A 23866-nucleotide genomic window follows, 5' to 3' on the forward strand; every position below is an offset into this window, starting at 1 on the left:
TTTTTTCAGATAAAGTTGAGATTTGCAAGGGATTCTGGGTAGGAAAACATCGGGGGATCCATACAAGACATACCTCTTTGACCTCCCCCAGGTTTTTAGAAACGTCTGGGTTTGGTAGGTTGCACTAAATGGCTGTCGAGCGCGGAACCAAAAACACAGGTGCCCACCTTGCAAATACAGGTCATTTTGTGATAGATAATTTTGATGCCTCCACAATATGTTTTGGGCCCTTTCCTGCCATGGGTAATTGGCCCACCCATATAAGTGAGGTTCCATTTTTATTGGGAGACCTCGGGAAATGCTGGGTGGTAGGAAATTTGTGTCAGCCCGTTGATCCCACAACTTTCCCACACAGAAGCATGAGGAAAATATAATGTTTAGCTAAATTTGAGGTTTGCATGGGATACTTGGTAAGAAAACTTTGGGAAATACACATAAGCCACACCTCCCTGGACTCCCCTGGATGTCTAATTTTTAGAATTGTCTGTGATTGGTAGTTTTCCCTAGATTGCCACCAAGCCCAGGACCAAAAATGCAGGTGCCCCTTGCAAAACTGGTTCGTTTTGTGAGAGATAGAGAGCATCAGCATTTTAGGTACCGGGTTCGGTGGCCAACTGAGAAAAAATACCAATCTCAGGCATTTCTAAGAACTAGACACCCAGGAAAGTCCAGGGCAGTGTGGCTTGCGTGGATACCCCAACGTTTTCTTTTCAGAATCCCTGGCACACCTCAAGTGAGTCTCCCCTTTCCAGTGATACCTCTCCTGCCTTTCTACATGCTCGGGGGCTAAGATAGCCTAGATCTTAATGTGAGCATTAAGAAGGGAGATGGGATGGTAAAATGAACATTGATCCCTGGGAAGGCCCTCCTTAGGAAGGACCACAACAGTGTTGCAGGCCAATTGTGGTGGGAAAGAACCCTCTAATATCGGAGTTGTGTAAAAATGTAACAAATGAGGGGTCAAAATTTCTCAGAATTGCTTAGAATACTCAGTGGAGTAGCCATCTGGGCCATGGTCATCCCCTGAGAGCAGCAAAATTATAGCAGAATCTATTTAATCTACAGTGAGGGCCTGATCTAATTCTTGGGACAAAGAGTCAGGGATGGATGGTAGTGTCATATCACCTACGATGGGATTCACTATCTTCGGCGGAGGCTAAGGACGTCGGGTATATAAGGCAATTGTGCGGGTAATATCGGACAGCCCCTTCTGAAGGCAGCCGAAGGAGTCTCAGATTGCAGGTACCACCCTGTCACTAATGCCATGGGTCACCAACCGGTACAACAATTTGCCAGACTTATCAACAGATTAATATACTTTCTGGGTGGAGGCCCTTCAACATTATTACACCTCCTCAAGGGAGACCTGTCTAACATTAGCACGTGCCACTGACAGAAGGCGACGAGTCTCCTCAGTATTGAGGCAGTGTAGATCGCCCTCCAGTCGTTGTATCTGGCCCTCAAGATCTGTTATCCATCGCTGGCAGCCAAAACAGGTCTATGCATGATTCCATATCATGAGCTGCTGAATGATGTGTATAGATTTGCATAATAGAATGCTAAAAATGCCACACATCGCACAGACCAATTGGGTCATCCCAAGAGGACAAACATGCTGAGCAGGTGCATCGGCCTCGGCCTGGGCATAAGGCGTAGAAGCATCAACCTCGGGGTCAGGAACTGAGCTGAAGTTTTCACTGATCATGGTGGTCCCTGAGGGGAGGGTCAAGATAAAGGATCACAGCGTCTAGAAAGTGGATTGCAATCATGGCGGGAGAACATAACATTAAATGAATTTGTAGTGTTTGGCTGCCAGGTGACCCTCAACTCCCACATATTGCCCTGGGGATCTACATGGATCTTAGTGACTGTCAGAGAGAAGGATTTGTGTAACAATATGGCTACCCCCCTGGAGCCCCTCACATACCGGGGGTAAAAACCATGTCATACCCAAAGCGACCAAGAAAGGTGCATCACAAGCCTAATAATGAGTGGCCTGTAAGAGAACCACTGCCGGCTTATGTCTCCTAACATAGCGGAGCACTGTGGAGCATTTCATCTAGTCCAGGAGACCATTGGTGTTCCAGGAAAAGACAGTTAGATTAGAGATAGACATATTTAGGGAGGGAAGGTCCCGATAGGCCCTGCCAAGGATCATGATCATCAATCAGAAATGACGTAGGCACAGTCAAGAAACATACGAGGAAAACCCTGAAGGTATTTGTCGTAGAGAACCCTGTACCGAAATAACATGGTTAGGACAACAAACCTAGCCCTAAGGGTCAACTGAATTCCCCCCCAAAAAACCCACCCCACACCCCTTCCCAGAAAGCATCTGTGAACATTAAACAAACTACATCAGTAACATATTAAGTGGGGGAAGCATCTGTGGTGTCTAGGCACCCGGTAAAGAGCAGACAATTCCTGATTGCATACAGTTAATAATCCAAAGAAAATAATGACTGTTTAGGCCAGGGCGGCTAGGTCAACAGCACTCCCAAGTAGAAAGTAGCAGGAGCAGCACTAAAGAGCTGCAACAGGCAAATGCCCATCCGAGCTAACAGTGGGGAGTGAGAGCAGCCCCCGCAGGGCCCGCCAACGCCTTCAGTGCAGGCAGACCACAAGCCAAGAAAGTTGCAATATCATTTGATCAAGGAATTGAAGAGGGTCACGAAAGGGGGCCCACAGCATTGGTGAAGGTTCAAAAGATCAATGGATTATCTGTCAAAGTCTCATTCGGGCCGATGACAGCAGTGTTCTGCCCTTCCCCAGTGATGTGGCCACCTCCTGTTGTTCAGCTCTGGATGTTCTGGAGTGAGAGCGACCACCCACTCAATCAATGAGAAAGCATCTGAGTGCATTCCCAGGGGTTGCAGATCCAGTGCATCTTAGAAGAAGATCGAGGCAGCAGATGTTGCTCTGTGGCCCACTCACAGGCCTGTTCTGGGGTATCAAACAAAGGGTAGTAGACTGAAAGAGAACCTTCAAGTGGGCCAGGAAAAGAAGCAAATAACAGAGGTTGAGAGCATGGAGCTTCTGCTCCACCTCCTCAAAGGAGCAGCTTTGCTGCTGCACCACCTTGGTATAATCGGGAAAGATTGGATGTCAGAGCTCTGGTTGGGTGCAGGTCTCAAGCACGATAGTGTCTTGGTCTCTAAAGTTGAGCAAATGCAATATCATAGTCCGAGTAGGAGCCCTAGTTGGGGGCTTTGGTACTAGTGAATGATGTGCCCTATCGATGACTAACAGATCTGAAAGCTTGCCCTTTGGGACCCAAGACTGGAACCATTCCTCCAGCGTCCCAACAATGCCTCATGTCTCCAAGGAATCAGGAAGCACTATGAGCCGGAGGTTATTACGCCTCAAGGGATTCTCTGCATCTTGCACCCTTTCAGTGAACGTTGCCACAGAGGTGGATAGTTGTGACACTTGACGTTTAAGTGTAGCAAACAAGTCCTCAGTCATTGAGATCCACATCTCATCTTTGGTCACTCTGCCCACTACAATACGTAGATCTTGGTGCAGTAGAGAAAAGTTTAGTCAGAGATCATCAACTTTGGGTTCCACAGCTTCTCTCGAGTTTTGGATGGCCTTAAGAATCATCCCAGGTCTCCTGTGGCATGCTGTACAGAGGTGGTCGTTGGGGCCTCAGCATTCTCCCTGGCATCGAATGGGGGGGATCATATATTGGTCCATTTTGGTCTGAGCAGGTGTCGGCGGTGAGACTTGTCCACGTCCCATCATCAAGAAGTCATTTGGCTTGACAAAACACAGAAGAACAGCCTAGGAGAGGCAGGCCCACTTGCCACACGGGTAGCACAAGCAGCCAGCCCACTGTAAAAGTTGAATGCCTCAATGGTTGGTCCCCCCAGTCGCAGCAGTGGCAGGGCACACCAGGGGCCAGTGCGCAGTCAGTCACCAATCTGGGAAATGCCACAAGGGTGGGGAGAGGGGACAGGGCACGTGGCAGGAGACAAAACAAACAGAGGGTATGAGCAGGCGTAGCAGTCAGTGGAGCACAGAGGATCCAGGTCTCATGGGCCGTCAACACAGTTGATGGGCCTTCGTTCCGCCAACAACATATGTGGGCCAACAAATGTCAAAAACCAGAGATGGTAGCAGTCATCATTTACAGGTTACGTCCCAGCCTGCTCAGTAGGCACCTCTGGGCGTAAGACTGCAAATGGGGGTAAGGGGGCTGGTGGTGATTTAGTTGGAAACAAACAGGACCCCCCAGAAGCGATCCATACATGGGGTCAGACAACAACAAGCCCAGCCTCCAAGCTTTCAGGGCTGGATCCAGCCTCCCACTGCCAAACACACTAGGCCCACAACAAGCCCCAGTCAACCAGTGGGGGGCATTCTCTGCCAAATGTCACTAAGAGCCTGAGCATCGCTCCGAGGAAGCAGGGCCAGCCAGGCAAGTTTCAGCGAGGCACCAACCCAGGATCCAAAAAGACTCACCCACCTAGAGAGGAGGGGCAAGCTGCACTCGCCCGGTGTGGCATGCACCAGGCCCATGTCTTTGCAGAAAGACAGCTTTTATGCCTTAGATACAAAGTCAAGCTGGTTCTTGGTCTACCTTGATGCCTACAATTATTCGGTTTTTGAGGATGATGCTTTGGATGATGAAATCTTGTTTGGAACAAGACGTCAAATATTTGGTGGAAACTGGGAAGATTGTCTAGTTATGAACAGTATGAGTGAATAACCCCCTGTATCATCTTCATTTGAAAAGTGGACAAAACTCTAAAAGACTCTGGAAGGATAATACTCAGAATTTGAAAATCATTTTATCGTTTCCAAACAGAGTGAGGACAGACATAAACAAAAAACATTCAACAGCTCATGTCAGTGGGGTATAGTTAACTAAGACACAAACTTCATTATTAGATTCAGCATAGTATTCACTTTAGTAAAAAAAATAGAGACACCACATGGGAACACCAGTTGGGGGTGGGTAGGTCAACAAAACAGTTGAATACCTTTGAGCGTCTTGTCATGGGTGAACCAAAATCTGATTGAATGGTCAGGCAGAACACAGGCTTTCTCTCATGCTTAATCCTACTGCTCTCCCTAATAAGTATGAATTATGGTGATGTACCACCTACATATGTCTCTAAGAGTGTGAAGTGTAGCTGGAAAAAAGCATAAGTTAAGGAGAGGCAGATATCAAAAAAGGGTAAAATTGTGTCTAATTTCTCAAAATAACCTCAATTTGTCAAGTGCCAGCTCCTTGTAAAAGTTATAGTGGTGCACCTATAGAGTTTTTAATGGGTGTGACATGTGTCACTGCTATCTCTTTGCCTAGATTCATTAAGACTAAGCAGCATTGTTGGATTCTAAAATAATGAATTTTTAGTACCTCTTAGTAAGTAAAGTATTCTAAAATTAACGAGAAGTGACTCCAAACAGAAAAGTAGATGGTGCACCTTGTACATAGCAACAATTTAATATCTATCTCATGATAATTTATCATCCCTAATTGAGGAGTCAAAAATACCTCCAGTATTGACACAATCAATTCAGTTAGTTAGTGAGAGTAAAAATGTACAAAAGGGAAAACACTAGTATATAACTTGAAGATATGTCTAGCTGGTAAAGTTTCTCTCACAGTTAGCATGGAATTGGGTTTATATATGATGATGAGATCTGAAATGCCTGTGGTGCACATGATTGCCGAGTGAGTAGTGATTCACATTCAGCATGTGCAATGTCTTTGCTGTTTTATATAGTAAATTGAACAACTGGTGAGGTTGCTTTGGCTGGATGTGCGTGGCTGAAGTCAATGGTTGTCGTGTTCAGGTGAGCAAGAGATATCCTTGAATACAGTCACCTTTTTAATGTAATCTTGGGGAAAAAAATCCCTGAAATACTTTCTGTTGAGAGACACTTGGGCATTGTGGTTTCTCTTACTGCATTGTGGGTTTGTTCTCCTCCTTTCCTAGCTTCCCTCTCCCTGGGTCTGCCAAATTTAATTTGTTTATTTACCAGGCTCCACTATCAAGGCTGCAAGGAAGTAAGAGTACAGCATCATGATTTGTGCAAATTTCGTAGAAAACCAATGTCTGAGAGCTACCTAACTAACCTGGGGGCATATTATCAAGGGGCGACGATAATATTATCGACGCTTTAGAGCCCTTTTTTGGGCGCAAAGCGGCAATAATATTATCGCATTATCATCAAGGGCACGCTAGCGCGTGATACCTTGACGTATCGCCCCTTTTCCACACGGCTTGCCTCGCATCGATAATGAGATGCAAAAGAGGCGTGGCTGTGAAAAGCAACATGGAATAATATCGCGAAGGCAGCTTCGCGATATTATCAAGGAGGGTTAGCGATAAATAAAATTGCGTTAAGTATGCCTTAACTCAGGAATTTAACGTCTGTTAAATTCCTGACTAAGGCATACCTAACATGGGGGGTGGATTGTGTGGCTAAGACCACAGGCTCTATCATCTAGGATATCGCTGTTTTCACCATGGAAAACGGCGATATCCCAACTATCTCTGGAATTTTTATCGCCTTGGCGATGCGCGTTGTTGATAACGTGTTAACCGGGCGATAAATTCCAGAGATAGCCGGCGATAAATATGCAAGCGCTAAGCGCGCTTTGCGATATTTATCTCCGGCCCTTGATAATATGCCCCCTGGCCACTAATTGTTTGGTATGCACTCTGCATGGTTTTCAAAAACAACCACATAAACATAGAAATAGAAACAGAATGTTTGGGAAAAATATATCTGCCTGCTCATCATCCCTGCCAGTTTCCCTACATATTCATATTGCATAAGAAAAGAATGGCTTAATATATTTATGTATTTGGCTAATTGTGTCACTAAATGTAGTCTCTTTCCATTGCAACATATTTTAAATGGAGCCACAAGAAACATGGTTTTACACAATCTCATTATTAGAAACCTTAAATGGTTTTAAATGTTGCGGTACTCTAGAAAGAAATCTTCAGGTGACTCAAAATTGTTTTTGTGCAGGAATGCCAATGCTTCAATCAGTGTGACACATTTATTAGAATCTAACTTAAATGAGGATATATATTTCCACAGCTTAGTGACTGACATGTAGTATAAGACAGAATAAAACAGTTTCTCATTATCATTGTTCCTTCATAGTATTTGCTTCCAATTCTTTCTCAGCTTTCCATTTGGCCTTTTTTTCCATGTTCCGCTTCATTAATGTATTCTCCTTTTTAACAGCCTGGGGGAAAACGAAGGTGAATGTTACTAATAGCCTGCTTGCATTTTTACATTATTGACTTTCATGTTTAATTTCCTTTGAAAAATGAGTATCTTTTCACAAATCTCAGTTCTTTTTAAAGAACCGTGAATGTGTGGTCTTGATACTGAGATATCTGATGCAAATAGCTGCCTTGTCAGCATGTCAATATGTTATATAGAACTGAGAATTCTTTTAGATTCTAGGGGGCATATCAACAAGGGCTTTAACTCTGCTTTTTTGGCTTTAAAAGCCAAAAAAGCAGAGATAAAACTAGCACCCTATCAACAACAGGGTGCTAAGACGCAAATTTGCATGTTAGCACCCTTTTACTCTACGCTTCCCCTTGCATCTCTAATGAGATGCAAAGGGGGCGTTCCAGACTAAAATAATAGGAGAAATGTCGCTAAGCGACATTTCTCCTATTATCAAGAATATCGTTAACCCTGTTAGAGACAAAAAAAGCAGCGCTAACCGCGGTTAACGCTGCTTTTTTACGTCTGGTATTTTTCTGACTTAGCCATGATATCCTATGGAAGGAGGATATCATGGCTAAGTTTGCCTGTCCCTATCAACAAGCGAACGTGAGATTATCGCTGGGTTTCCAGCGATAATCTCACGTTAGCCTGTTAGCATGAGGATTTTTATCGCTATTGAGATAAGCGTTGCTAATAGCACGCTATCTCAGCGATATAAATCAACGCTAGCCGGCGATAATTATCCTAGCGCTAAGTGCGCTTAGCGATAATTATCACCGGTTGTTGTTGATATGCCCCCAAGTTGGGACCTTCATGGTCCCTTCCTTGAGATTAATTTTAAATGTTAATCTTATCATTGGAAACGTAAGGAAATACTTCAAATACACCCACTCCAGATATACTTTTATGTACAATCAGAACTTGCTCAACAGCAATTCGATCCAATCTAATCCCTAATTTACGTTGTTGTCTTCAACCCAGCACGTACATTACACCCCATCCCAACAGTCTTATGTCTCTTGTAGGATATTTTAATGCTTAAAATTCCTGTCATGGGCATAGGATCTTTGCTTTACCTTCTGACCTTGATGTCTGGCCTTACGATTTCTTATTCATCAGCTTTGGAATGTTTGTCATTGTCTTTACTGTTACTCTACATGTACATATCCAGAACATTGTAAAACATGAACACCTTTCACATCTAGCAATATTCTACATTTTGGTAATACAGATTTGATATCATCTCTTCCCCTAATCACATTAACTTGAACAATCGTTCTGGCAATGTCTTATTCTAACATGTCTACAGTCTATGTTTTGTTCCAGGAATTCCCTGCACATTCTAGCTAATTGTTCCCATAACGCTCTCCATATGCGAGGTTTACATTTGTACTATTTTATTTTAGTGTCCATTTCTTCTTTCTTACCACTCATGTAATTTCCTTGTACTATGTGACCATCTTCTGGGTTGGTTGCTACATATTTCTTTTTCACTTTACATAATTGTTTTTTGCAGTCTTCTTTCATTTCACAAACACAGTTAGCAGTGTGGTAACACACTTCTGCTATCACATCTCCTTCTTTTATGTATGGATTACAAAACACCAACTTCTTTTGCATGTGGGGGTTATTTGTACTCCAATCTCTGAAGATTTTAGAAAGGGTTCCAGATTCTCGTTTTAAAGTCCTCTCAGCACAGTTTTATATAAAAGTACTTTGTTCCCTTTATCTTGAATCTTGACGACATGGCATTCTGACAGGATATGATACTAATGGAGAATAGGATTTACCTGCACGCCCTATGGGGCATTTCATCAACAACCAGTGATAATTATCACTAGGCGCACTTAGCGCTAGGATAATAATCGCCAAATTTTATCGCTGAGATTGCGTGCTATCAGCAACGCTTATCTCAACAGCGATAAAATTCCAGACGCAAGCTGCCAAATGTGCGATTGGAAATCCAGCGATAATCGCACAACATTTGGCGATAGCTTGTTGATAGGGCAGGGTGGACTTAGCCATTATATCCACCTTCCATTGGATATAATGGCTAAGTCAACCTTAAAGCAGGCGTAAGGAAAGTAGAGATAACCGCGGTTAGCGCTACTTTTCTTATCGCTATGCTTGTTAGCGTGCCCATTGATAATTGGAGAAATGTCGGTTAGGGACATTTCTCCAGTTACTTTGGGAAGGAACGCCCACTTTGCATCTCATTAGAGATGCAAAGGTGGGCGTTACGGGAAAGGGTGCTAAGGCAATGATTCATGCAATAGCGTGACCTTGCTGATTAAGCGATAAAATTATCGCCGCTAATAATGTTATATCGCCACCTTGCTGATATGCCCCTATACTGGGGCAGACTGCTGTCCGGGAACAGCCCGGCAATGGGAACAGTCGTAGATATCTAGAAAAGATTAGTCAGAGAGTTGGGGTGAGGCTGCAGGCTGATCCCAAGGATGCAGTTGTGGGAGGGGCTCCAATTTACACCACATGGGCCCTCTGAAGGGCTTTCAAGGATGGGACAATAACGGCCTATCCACACTGATGGGGCTGTTCCCTTCACCTTCTTGAGGAAGGAATATCGGATGTCAGAGACACAGTGACTGTACTATGGCTAGTTAAGACATGCCCTCAGAGAATGTTTGTCTCTGTAAGAGAAGACTCAGGAGGACTCCCCACTGGAAGGAGGACTACTGGAGGGACGGATTGACAAGAAACTGATCTCGCTGACATATGGTACGGTAATGAGAAATACGCAACCCTCTCTGTTGAAATTTCGACGCAACTGGAAACAAGACCTAGGGGAAATCAATGAGGATGACTGGAGGGAGGTTCTAGAGTTCCCAGCGGTGGTGTCAATAAATGCAAGTTTCCACCAATGCCAACATAAGATCATGCACCAGACTTACTATACACACACACACACCCTGCTCTGTAGGATAGGCAAGGCGATTCAAACAAATTGCCTCTGAGGATGTGAGTTGGAGGGCACACTTATGCACACACTCTGGAGCTATCCCCACAGACATACCTACTGGGGGTGGTTAGGGGCTCTTTAAAAGAGGCTACAGTGTTATCTCTGGAACTACAGTCAAGACTGGCACTGCTGGGTATTTGGGTCTGGCCGATCCCTCCCACTATCAGAAGCTGTTGGTGAATTTAGGCTGTATGGTAGCAAAATGAGACATTGCTCAGAAGTGGGGTTCTGGGATTCCCTCTTTTCACCAGGCATGGGAGCTCAGTATGGATTATTGCAAAATTATGTAAAAGCAAGCATACAGAGGAAGAAGGTCCCAGGAGACATTTGAAAAGGTCTGGGGAGGATAGGATGCAGGAGCAGGATGAGGGGGGTGAGAATGGATACACACATTATTGATGTGGGTAAGAAGGGTGGGAGATTGGTCAAGTGCCCATAGAAGAAAAGGATACAAACCAAGTGAGAAATGGTGGGATGTTGAAAGCTGGAGGTGATGAGTCAAACAGTGATTCTCTGATTATTCTGATCATACTGTGCCCGGTCATGGGGTGACAGGGGTATAAGAGGCATGTTATGACTAGGGTGTAATTTACTTGTTGTTATGTATAAAATTATAAACAAATACAACAGCAAAAAAAGTTTAGACTTGCATGCCTCCACCCCTGAAAAAAGGGAATAAGCCTCCATTATGAGAGTAAGTTACTACTAAAAAAAAAAGAAAATAGAAAACATTAGTAAGTCTAGCATCGCACATGGTAAACCCCTGGTACTCCAACACCGTCTTATAGAAAATAATAGAGATATGGAATCAAATGTAAAGCCCATAGCAAATAATAACAGTTTCAATCAAATTATTGAAATTGTACAATAGGTGCTTCCCTGTGTGCATGCACCCTCAGTTCCAGCACCGCATGGACTTCACAGTCCATGCCGTACTAGAACTTCCTTTGACGTGCCCATTGGGGTGCCTAGTTTATAGGCACTGCCGTGGGAATGATAAAAGGACTGACCACCAGTGACTAAAAATTAAAAGTCAAAACAGGTAGGCAGTTCTCACGCGGGTCTGGCGGTGCAGCGACGGGGCGGTCCAACTGCCAAACTCGTACTTGGGCCCTTAGTGTAGGTGCAGTCTTTCTTTTCCTACAAACATTAATGCAAATAAAAAAGGACAGTTATTACACTCCCAGAGAATGTGGAGACTGTGGCTACAGGCTGGCAATGATCAACGATAGTCAGGTATCCCAGCCGGTTAATCGTGCTAATCACAAAGTGAGGAAGTTAAGGCCAGCCTCTCTACATATGTCACTTTTTATTTTGTTCTTTACAAATTAAGCAATGAACACAGAAGTGAAACAGAACACAAGCATGAAGAAAGAGAAGAAGCCCGATAAACTGGGGGAGATGAGTGGGGTATCAAGCTAGACAAAGAGAAGCGGGTTTAATGTCAACGTGATGCTTATCACTCAGTTGACAAAATCAAGTTTGCTATTAAGGATATAGTCGTCTCACTGCATATACATTTTGAAAATCTAACCTGTAAGAAACAATGCAGAGCTCTCCACATGAAAATTACTCTCTTCACCTTATAATAGATGCAGGACTACAATTTAAACCTATAATTTCTATAGTACTAACAAATAACAGGGCCTAGGTTTGTCCGTTTGCTCTATTAACCCGATGTGTATCAGTCCCTGAACTTTCTCTTTAGAAATCGACAAAGACTGCAATTCCCAGAATACGCTCAGGTGGTAAATGGAAATGCAGCATCTTTGTGAGACGAAGCACGCAAAATAAACTAATTTGACAAATGAAGGCACACCATCTTTATGCCTGTCGCATAAGAAGGATAACAAGATGTTGATGTATTTTCTTATTATGGCTTTCAAACAAATAACATGGCCGTTGGTACTGGGTGATAAAAATAGAAAAAAAAACAAATGCCACAAATTCTTTTGAAATCTTTTACTTTATCAAACAAACCTTTTGGTATCTGTGATGTCTTATTTTCTTATTCCTGCACTCAAACCCATGAAATGTATTCAGGAAATGAGATGGAAACAGACTATTTGTATATATTTATATATATTATTTTTCTCTGGTCTGCTGCCAGCAATTGTTTTTTTCTTTCTTACCGTTGTGTTTTAGCGTCTATTAAACTCTTAGGGCCTAATTAAGACTTTGGCGCAGTTGCACCGTCTCTCTGCCGACACAGCTGTACCAAAGCCGAGGAGGACAGCCTGCTTTATTACGAGTTGAACTCGTGTAAGGCGGACGATCCTTTGCCTTTCCCATGGCAGTGCCTGAAAAACAGGCACCACAATGGGAATAGCAAAACACTTCCAGCACGGCATAGACAGTGACTTCCATGCCGTGGTAGAACTTTGGGGGAATACAGACAGGGGGGCACACGTTGTGCCCCCCTGAATGCATCCCCATGGCAGCAGGGCATGGGGGCCCTGTGGAGCCCCCTTTGTTCCTCCACCACCAGTCTTTTAATGGCAGGGCTACAGCCATAAAATGGCTGGTGGTGACGAAAATCGCTAAATGCTCTGCGGGACTGCGCCATTCACGTTGAGCAGCTGACATTGTGGTGCAGTTCTGCCACCACCAGGGAATGACTGCTCCCTGGCGCAGCCAGCGGCCCTCCACCATAATGACTTTTAAAGTCGTAATGTGGCATATGAACCACCTCCAGCACAAGTGCAGTGGTCTAACGAACACTACACGTATTCAGGCCCTATGTTCCTTCTAAATTATATGCAAAACTGCACTGACTGATGGGGTGCGTGTGAGGTAGCGTCACTGATTTTTGGGGAATGTAGTTTGGTTTTACTTCTGTCTGTGATTCAGACCTTTTTTATTTATTTTATTTATTTATTTATAAAGTTTTATATAGCGCGAACAAGATCCCGAAGGATATCAGAGCGCTTTACAATATGATAGGAGGAAGAACATAAAAGCAATATCAACATTCGGTAGAAAGAGAGAGAAAAAAAAAAAGACTGGAATGGTCGCAAAATGCGGGACAATTGCGCCCAGGAGGGTAATACAATGGAGGTATCATGATAGGAACCATGTCAATGAGCTTATCCCTCTTAGGGTAAGAATTTGTTCATAAGGAATCGTCTAGCTTCCAATTTGAAAGCCTTCGTTAAAGAGATTTTGCGTACTTCCAGTGGAAGAGAATTCCATATATTTGTTTTTTACAGACTGTTAAATTGGGTACAATCCATGTTTTACGAACTTTACTAAAATGAAGATATTCCTTGCCAACCTTCTTGAAAAATCATACTCTGAAAAAAAAATAAGGACAGTATACGCTGTAGATACATGTAGGTAAGAAGGTATTTGTTCAAAGTTTAAATTTTGAGTTTCTTGCTTGCTTACCTGCTCTCGAGTTCTTCATAGAGGGACTGCTGGAACACTACTCCGATCAACGCCTTTTGGTAAACATGACATGACCTATTTTCAGTAGCATAACATTGGACTTTGCTGAAAATATTGAAACAGAATCTTTCGGGTTTGATGAAAGCTTGAGGTTTTGGTGAGCCATGAAAATGCGTAGCTTCATCAAGTACATCCTAGGTCTATGGCCTTCGATTTTAAGTAGAGTTCAGTGAATCGTGAAGTCCATAGGGCAATGCAAAACACAATATCAATGCATTAAATAGATTAGCCTGAAGATCTAAAACAAATATGCCATCATTATAGAAAAGGGGCAAGCATAATTGGTTGGTGATACTGGTTTTGCTGGTGATAGCTGCTGCTGCCCATTTCTCAAACCTGTATGTCACTATTAACAAAACTCTGTTAGCTGAGTATACCACCAGATTTCTGTCCAACTGGAAAGATCCTCTTTATTTTCGGATATGGCCGGTGTAAATGAGGTCTGCTTTATTCAATTATTGGAAGGGCCAGACAGGTCTTCTATGCCACCGGGCATTTCCCTTGTGGGTTGTGGCCTATGGAGTCCAGTTTTGAGAGCCCAGGGCAGCTCCTGGTACCTCTGTCACTTTCCCCAGCTCCTTGAGGATAACTGCAGCAGTCAAGTAGAGGCTTTAAGAAAGAGACACAGAGTGGGAGGGGGAAGTAGAGGGAAAACGATCATACAGAGACAGACAGAGAGGAGAGAAAGAAAGAGCAAATGGATGGTGGAAAGAGTGAGCTTGTATGAGGACATGAAGAGAGCATGGCTGGTTTGAGCATTTTTACCAGGGCTGCTTTAGGTTCCTCAGCCCTGCCCTGGCCACTAGCAGTGAGATACCTTTTGTTATTGCAATGTTCATTTCCGATATAGGAACACTGCCTTCAATAAAACCATATATTTTCGTCGTCTTACACTGAGCGAAATGACTTCGGTACAAGGAGGTTTTCTAAGGAGTTACTAAGGGCCCAAATCACTGTGGGGACACACCATATTGCATACTAGAATTTGTCAGTGCTTTTTCTGTCCAGCAGCCCACTAGACTTTCATGCTGAAATAGCCAGGCAGGTGGCAAAAATGAACGCTCAGTCCATTTTAACAATTGTCTGAAGAGAGATGGATTTTACATGTAGCGCCTCTTCATAAAAGAATTTCACCTAGTGAAACCACAAAGGGTAAATTCACCAAGGTGTTTATGAGCATATAAAGTGGTACTTATATAGTAATACTACTTTTCATACTCATAAATGCCTTTGTGAATTGGCCCCAAAGTTTGAGACATAGATAAGTATGGAAAATGATTATAGGTGCCAAAAAATACACATTTATAAGGAAGTCAATCAAACCAAAAGTGTAAGCTGAGGTTAGTATAAAGAATATGGGGACCGTTGATACAGGTATTTAAAAGTGTGAAGTAGTGCTACAAGTGTACTACTTCACATACTCATTTCTTTGGTGTTATCCTCTTGCCTTTTACTGTGGCAGGTGGAAAATGTCCTATAATGAGAGCCATGATGTTTTGTTGTATAGACTTGCCAGAAAGCTAGAGTTTGCCAAAGTCTGATAACTGTTTTAAATGTAGAATAGCTTAAAAAAACATAGAATTTAGCATATTAAAGGTTTGTGAGATCCAAGATGAAATTTTTTTAGCTGCTGATGTTTCTTTGAGTACCCAGTAATCCACTTACATCTTTGCCAGAAATCACCATAACAACACAGCCTAGAATAGTCAACGCTATCATCACGTAGCATGTCATTACCCGCACCTTACTCTGGGCTGCATTCATTAACTCGTACCTGAAAAACAAAAACAAACAAAAACATATTCAATCACAAATGTAAAGCCTACAACATGCAATTGTTTCTAATGTCATGGATGTACTTCAGGTTAGACTATTGTTGCTCCATTAATATTGCTGTCATTCCTTTATAGTCATCCTTCTCTTCTCAGATCCCTGCTGAAATTATAGGAAACCATTGAGAAATAGTTTCAGTTGAATGTAAAAAGTTGCATACGACTTGCTGGACAGATATCATATTGCTATGGAAAAAATGTAAGTTGCAAATTATAACTAGCATCTGATGATTAATGATTTCCATCAGTTTCAGTTGCTATAGTTATTTAAGCAGTAGAATCACCATACCCCATATCCTGCAACTCTAGCCAGTAGAAACAATTTATAACTGGTCATTTCAAATTTCCAACTGGATTTGTGAAGTCATCTGTTTGAGTTCCTTTATTTATTCTGTGATAATACAGCATTTTAAATGGCACAATGTTTAGATATGTAGCAATTCATATTTGGGCAGCACGACACGTTACCATTAGACCGTGTCCTAGTAATCACCTTGAACACAAAAAACACTACTTAAAAAACACTGATCAAATTATATAGGCAGCTGTAAAAAATATCCTGTATTAAAACACAAATATCAAAACATAGATAATTCAAAGAGTATCATAACAAACCTTCTTAATTTAGTACATATTGTCATGCATTGCGATATCTCTAATCATTGCAGTGATATTCCAATATACTTAGGGTATCAGGTTCTAGAGTTCCAAATGTCACGAGTACATTTATCCAGTTAATTTCCAAGCATGGTCAATGAAAAATCTTTTGCTCACTGGGTCATGTGGATCTGCAAATCTTTAGAAGTAATACAGATTGATTTATTCGCTTTCCAAATGTAATTGGACAGCCAAAGTGTAACGGACATATTGAAGCAAGGGAACGATAGTTACAGAATTGTTCAGATTCCCTGCATCAATTCCAAATATATCAGGCATTACAAGGAAGCAAGGGGAAGTGAAGAGGTTAACTGGAACAATTTGAGAAATATCAACATGAAAACAGAAGACATTGAAGAAATAACCTGCTATTTGGATTTTGGGGAATCGGAGCGTTTCTGATAAAAGTGTGACTCTGAATGGCAGAGAGGAGTCAGAGGAATTAGAAAGAATCAGTCGCAGATATGGTTGCCATCTGAAATATTTCCCTTTGCTTGATATCTTTGTCATCCACTACAAATCAATCTTTCCCAGTAAAACTTTCTTGATGCAAGGAAAATCATTGCTGGTGTCTGCTTCAGCCCACAGCTCCTCATCACAGCTTCTAGCCCTACAGCTAGGGCTCTCCCAAGCCCATTTGGAATTTCCCATTGAGAGGAAGGGTATTAGGGGTAGTTCATCATGATTTCTTCTGTTCATGTACCCAAACAATTGACTCAACCCTGCTAACTGGTCAGTGTTTACACCACCACTTCAGTTTTTCTGAATCTGCTTTGTCTTCCAGAAAGTCACTCTTACATATCTAATCTAGGATAATATTTACAGTCATGGAAGTGGAGGCAGTGAGCTAATCTGCTTTTAAATCCAGTTTGTTCATAGGCAGACTGTATTAAACGTTTACCTTTGCACTACACTTAACAAAAAGCTACTTTCATGTTTGAATTACATTTTTGACAAAGAGTGAAAAAAGCCTTGAACTTTTACTACCCAGTTGAAAATGTAACAAGAACTACATAGTAACAAATAGCTTTTGTCAACTTTCCACTGTGAGAACATATTTTTCTTTACATTGTGTCCTATACATATAAATTAAACAGCCAGCCATGTATGCTTACAAGGTATATTAAAGGTTAATTTAGGTAATATGTAAAAATTAGATTTTCTATATTGCAAATTACGTTTCCTTGCCTTGTGTCACATATGTTGAACTGTATATTCCAATTTGTGTGTCATGTAAAACACATTGCAGCCATGATGTGACTTTTAACTTTAATGTAATTGATGTACACCATATACAGACTCTTACTAGAAAGATAAATAAGACAATTTGGTGTGAACAATTTCACATTACATACTTTGGGATAGAGCACATACACTAGGACAATGAATAGCAATGCTACTGTATCTAAGAAGACCACACAGAAAAACCTTAAATTGCTATAATATTCACACAATGTATTTTTGCAGCTAATCTCACATTGTCATGGTATGCCTTTAATTGCATCTGTCTTCCAGGTGGCCCAACCTGTGGCAATAGTAGCACTCCCAGGGTATCGCTGCTGCCATTCACTTCGGACTCCACCGGACTCCACCGTCATAGCTGGGTTGGAACCCTCTGTGGTTCTGTGGTGGGGCTCCGTTGGAGACTGATGCCATTGGCATGGTCGTGGCCAAAGCGGCCTTCTTGAGGGTGGTCTTTTTCAATTTGTGTTGGAACATTTTAGCAGTGCCTCTCTGGGCTTGCTCATGTGTTTCTCTGTCGTTTTCTTGCTTCTTTTTGTGGTAATGTAATACATGGGCTTGTAGCTCCTGCCAGGTTTTGTGTTTAACTCATCCAGCCCGCTCTGTATCTCAGTGGGTAACCCCTTTTGAGGAATACTGTAGGAAAATGTTACTTGTGGGTCTGTATCGGTCCACGACTTTCCTGTCTCTTGTACCCATATTTCCCTCATTCAATTTAAGAAATCATGTATGCTCTCCCTTGGCTTCATTGTATCTGCCATTAACCCTCCTACATCTGGGTGGTCATGGAATATATCTCTCAGGGCCATCCACATGCTCTGTGTCTTATTGTTGGAATGCAAGCTTAGGCGAACACTGCATTAGTCTGATCGCCAGTAAAACTACTTAGCAAACTTTTAATGTTGCCTATTACTAGGTTGAATCCTGTGGTGTTCTTCCCGAAACATGAAATCCATTTCCCTTCTCCATCCAGCAATGACAGTAACTTTGACTTTAACCCTTCTTTATCCATCTGAGCCCATGGCACATATATGACCCACACAATTACACTCTGTAGTAAAGGGTACATTCTTATTTCTGGTGACTACACTGGTTTCTCCCTAACATGGGGTTCCCATTTATTAGGCATTCCTGCATGTAGGGGAAGTACCATGTTGGGTCGCCACCTTCATGTCAGATGTAATCCTCCGCTATAGCTATGTCCTCTGGCTCAAATGATCCTTCCTTCAGCCAAATTCTATCATATTGGTCTCTTTCCTGAGTCCAGTAGGATAATAGGTGGCAGAACGGGCACACAAAGATCTCACCTTTCTCTCTCGGTACTCTCTCCCTTAGGGTTAATTTGTCTTTATAGGAGCTTGGGTGGAGCAGTGTAGGTCCTCACCACTGCTCCCCTCATGTCCACGCAAAGGGGCCATCTTAGCTTTAATGTATCTCAGTTGGGTTAGTACAAGGCTGCCTTGGTCTTTTATTTCCTTGTAAGCCCCACTCCTTTGTCGGACGGTTGGTGAGGCTTTGATCCCTGCTTTCAAGTCTCTCATCTATTTCTGCCTCCAATTCTTCCCAGATTGTTTACCTGTTCCTTTGCTCGCTTCCCTCATATGAAGAGCACGCTGCCCTGTGTTCTTGCCGCACTTCCTATGTCAATGCTCTTTTTCTCTCTAACCTCAGCAGATGCCTTTCTTTCTTGCCCCATCTGGCTTGCCTCCTTCGCTCTAAGCGACAAGCTGTCGTTTTTGGCCGAGCTTTGCCTTCAAACTCGCTCTCTGTGGTCTCCTCGGCTACCTAGGCAAATCCTGTAGCCCCACCCTCATCTTCGTCTCCTGGGGGAGTGGAATTTCCTTCCTCACCCTCACTCGCTGAATCGCTCTCTAGAACTGCAACAAGCCTCTGTCACACATGTACGTTCGCCCGAGTCAGTGGGAGTCAATGTGTTCAGTTTGTAGTTGAGATCCTATGTGTTGGGTGTGTTAGATGGTGGGTCAAGCTTTTGGGGACCTCTCCAATGGACTTGGGCTGTGCTGGAAGCATCTGGGCGTGCTGGCTTTTTGGTTCCTCATGCTTGGGCCTAACTGTCTGTCTTACGGTGGGGGGCATGTCGGCTCCTACAATTGGAATATCCTAATGTGGGGGGAGCTGCCATGAGCACCTCCATTACTGCATATGGTGAGGGAGGCAGTGATGCCTTGCATGTTTTCGGGATTGTAGGGCTATCACTCCGGGTGGATCTCTTTAAAGATTGCCCAATGTTCTAGTAACGCCTCTCTCGTGTCTCTCTTGACCTGAATATTTAGTTTTTTGGTGTGTGATTTAGTATGTTTTATTACATTTATGTCAAATGTTCCCTCCTTAGGCCAAAGAAATGTGTGTGCCTTTGTGTGCGTGCCATTCTTGGCAAAACATTTTAAGTTTCTTTATCTGTGTGGGGACCCAGCTTTCCATGTGTTTTAATTGGGAATCCATAACAATTTTAGTGGTGCTGTGGTAAAAATATGACCCAAATCTTTTCGGAGTTTTTGTTTGCGCTAATTGTGAGGACCACCGTACGTGGTGCACTCTTAGAATTGTACGTACTATGTATGAGCTCAGCGCTATTTACAGATCCAACAAACAATTCAACTTGAAAAAGTCCATTACCACAGGTAACAATGCATATGAAAGATTGTAACATAGGTGAAAAATACAGTATTCTAATCAATATCAACTTCTCCGCAAAATACAGTTTGCAATGAATATAAACTCTTGCACAAAATACAGTTTGCATAAATAACAGCACCATAACATGATGTCACATGTACACCACACCAACTCAACAAAGGTTGACAGAAACAAAGTGATTTCTTTGTCAAAAGTGTCCTAGTCCGCTACTAGTGCATGCCATCCTGTAAACAGGGGAATCTCCGTGCTGTTCTTGGTACTAAGTGAGCCTGATTGTCTACCAATATCAGCTTTGGGCCAAAGGTAATAGTAATAGATGCGGTAAAATGAATAACTCTGGAACTATAGGCCCCTCTTGGCCACATACAAGTTACACCTAGTTTCCCAGGTTCAAATGTTTTTCCCTAAACTCTGAATCACACCCTGTATCACACCCGATGGCCAAGAATACCATCTTTGTCAAGACCAGTGGTCCAAGTGTACCATCTGTGTCACGCCCAGCGGAAAAAGCATACCATTTGTGTAGCGCCCAGTGGTCCAAGAAACCAACACCTCTCACTCCTTTCAGATACCAATGGTGTTAAGAAACCAGTAACGCTGATAAAAGATTTTACACTAAAAAATGTGTTTGAGGTGCCAACTCTGGCCAATTAGGATAGCTCTATCACAAAAACAGTGTCCTGGGAGTTATCAAGGGTCACACAATAAACATTCACCTTTTCTAGTGTGCTGACTATTGAAAAAAGATGATGTCAGCAGGTTCCGCCTTATGACTACTCAGCTAGGAAATATAAAATAGATAAAATGCCAGATTCTGTCAGTAGCAGTGCGCTCATTTTATCTTTTTACACTTCTCCCTAATGTACCATACACCAACTGCTTTAAATTAAGTTCCGATGTAGTCTCTTACCCATTGTAATGGCTGCTTCAGAATAGACCTTCTCCTCGCAGCTTCAGCGGAACTTTCAATCAATTGAAGTGTCTGCTAACCTTCCTTGATGCACAAATGTGAATACGCCCATGCGGGCTCTCTTTCCTTTGGCTGCAGTCGGGTTTGAGGTACCAATCAGCTCAAATTGTGGCTTGCCAAAATGTTAATTAAACATGAAATACCATGAAAAACAGGAGACAAGAGACCTTTGGCATAACAAGAACAATTTGTTTAATTAAACATAGCGGCCGGGAGAACAGTTCCAGGCACAGGGTCTGAGGATTGTCTCAGTTTACAACTGATCTCCAGTCTTCTTTTCCACAGTTCATCATAGTTAATAAAAGGTTTTCAGTGATACATGTATAGTGAAGAATGTAAGTTGCTACTGTTGGATTAATAAATTAATTGTCTAATACAGGTGGGCCTCGACCTTGCGTGGACACAATGTGGCCAGTGGGTAGCGTGTCCAGATGACAGATATCCGACATGGACAGTGCATGATCAATTTGTGTGCAGTATCCTGATTGGCTATATGTTTCTAACTCGTAACATCTGACTTTATGGTGTTTTAGGGGTATGAGTACCTCCGACAACCATGTGTGCTTTAATGGGTCCAATATCCCGTGACCATTGTAGTGTCACTGTGCCTATCAGTGGGATTGCTCTAAGGTTTCTTGTTCATGTGTTTGTCTTCTGGCTACGTGCCATCCCACCAGTGACCGACCAATTAATAGGCTCAGGCCTAGGTCTCATTGTTTGCCTGACCACATATTTGCAAGTTGGGGTTGATGTGGAGTTCACAATAGGTACATTTGTTAATAAAGACATAATTTTGTTCTCATAAATCGATGTATCATTTTTCATATTAGCATCAACCTTTGCCATATTAACACATGTCTAAACTACTGTATGTATTACTGTGATCCTGCTTGTCTAACCATATGTATCAGTGTGCATTATATAGTCTCCCTGTATGCATACATCACTGTATGGTGTGAGAGTGTATGGAGAAGTAGGTTCACTGAGTCTGTCAGTGTGTGCATAAGTGTGTCTTTGGTGTGTTAGTGTATGCATGAGAATGTACCTGCATATGTCAGTGTCTTCTTCCCTGTCGAAAATCTAAAGTAACAGGCCCAAGACTTGTTTGAAGGTCTTCTTCTGTGGATGGGTGACTTGATTGTGGCAGAACTTAAGCACTTTTGTAAGTGAGTGTTTCAGACTCGCTGTGGGACTAGGTGTCTAACTAAATATGTAGGTATATGAGCGGCTTTCTTAGTAATTCTATTCATTTGTATATACAAGTGGCAATATCAATAGAATACTGGCTGTGTTTATAATTGTTGGGGCATACATCAGTGTGTATCAGGGTAAGTATAAAACTCACAGTGTGGGTGGGAAACTGCATCTATAACTGGTTATATGGAACTTAAGTACACATGTAACTCAGTATAGCCTAAAACCACATCTTACTTTTTAAGCACCTACTATCCTGCCTTATGGCCTACATACATCATATTTATATGACGTACAAGAGTAGTTTAAGGCCTGAAAAGGGGTTTTAAATCCCAGTCAACATGGCATTAAAACTGCATGGACAGGCTCTGCACTAGCAGGCCTGAGACATTTGTTAGCAGCAACTTCTCTGTATGTGTGATTTGGTTGTGCCAGTACTTCAATACAAATCTGACTGACTGTATCAGTCCCTGTATGGGTGTCTGAGTGTTTGTGTATGTAAATCAGTATAAGAGTAGCTCCCTTAGTAACTCAATGGGTATGTAAATTGTTATTGGCTGTGTTTGTTGGTGTAAGAGTATTGTGTGTACACCAAGCTCCATTACTGATCAATAGATAAGAGTTTTATGTGAGTGTAACTGAATCTTAAGTGCCTCTGTTACTCGCAGAGTCAGTGGATTAGTGGCTCCATTCAATTATATGTAGGTATCAGAGTTCCAATACGAGTCCAAGACTGGACGTATAATTGCACAGAAGGGTCTCTAAGGGCGCATGTATCTCAAAGAAACTTCAAACAACATGTCTTATATTTTAGGCTCCTATCTGCCTGCCCTATGGCCAACCTACAGGCTATTTTAGAGGTGACTTATATTTAGTAGAAGAGGTGTTGTAGGCTTAGAAACGTGTTTTGAATGTCAACTCGGCCTAGCAGGAAAACTGCATATACACACTGTACTGTAGCACATTCAAGACATTTTAAAGGCCTACTTGTCTGGATTGATGACTTATTTGTGTCACTTCTTCGGTACATACCGAAATGAGTGTATCAATCCCTATGTGTGTCATTGGATATGTAAGTAAGCATGGTGGTATATGCCTGGCTCTCTTAGTTACTCTATGGAGCTCTATATGTGTATGTAAAGGTCAGCATGGTTTGCTTATTGGCTATTTTAGTGAATTTAGGGATTATTAAGTGTGACTGCCAGTATGGGTGGGAGACGGGATGTATAAATACACATAAGGGTCTCTAAGTGCACAATTAACTTAATGATACTTCAAAGAACATCTGTTATATTTTAAGCCAATAGCTCCGTGCCCTATGGCCTAGCTACACTCTATCTTAGGATGGACTTATATGTAGTAGAAGAGGATTTTACTGCTTAGATTAGTCATATGAAGGTCAAGTTGACCTAGCAGGAAAACTGCATACACACGCTCTACAGAAGCAGGTCAGAGACATGTTTAAAAGCCTACTTGTCTGGATGGATGACTTGTTAGTGTCGGTTCTTCAGGACATATCTGGAAGAGTGTCTCAGTCCCTATGTGAATTTGTCATTGGATATGTAAGTAAGTATACTGGTTTATCTCTGACTCTGTTAGTTACTTTATGAGTCACTCAATGTGTATGTAAGGAGCTGCATGAATTGCTTGCTGGCTGTGTTAGTGAGTACTGGA

The 23866-nt window shown here is 42.3% G+C and overlaps 1 protein-coding gene across 2 annotated transcripts in view; it reads right to left on the reverse strand.

Moving 5' to 3' along the window:
- Positions 1 to 4774: 4774 nt before the first annotated feature.
- Positions 4775 to 23866, reverse strand: part of LOC146829242 (protein FAM162A-like) — a 117146-nt gene continuing 98054 nt past the window's right edge. Inside the window, exons 3-4 of one of the 2 annotated variants that reach the window (XM_085607872.1) lie at positions 15305 to 15413; positions 4775 to 7216 (exon numbers count right to left, since the gene is read on the reverse strand). In XM_085607872.1, the coding sequence (XP_085463998.1) occupies positions 7115 to 7216; positions 15305 to 15413 (211 nt within the window). In that variant the 3' untranslated portion in view covers positions 4775 to 7114. The remainder of the gene's footprint in view (positions 7217 to 15304; positions 15414 to 23866) is intronic. The other variant, XM_085607873.1, reaches the window with a different exon arrangement.

This window comes from Triturus cristatus, chromosome 5_2 (genome assembly GCF_964204655.1).
Source record: "Triturus cristatus chromosome 5_2, aTriCri1.1, whole genome shotgun sequence".
Taxonomy (NCBI): Eukaryota; Metazoa; Chordata; class Amphibia; order Caudata; family Salamandridae; genus Triturus; species Triturus cristatus.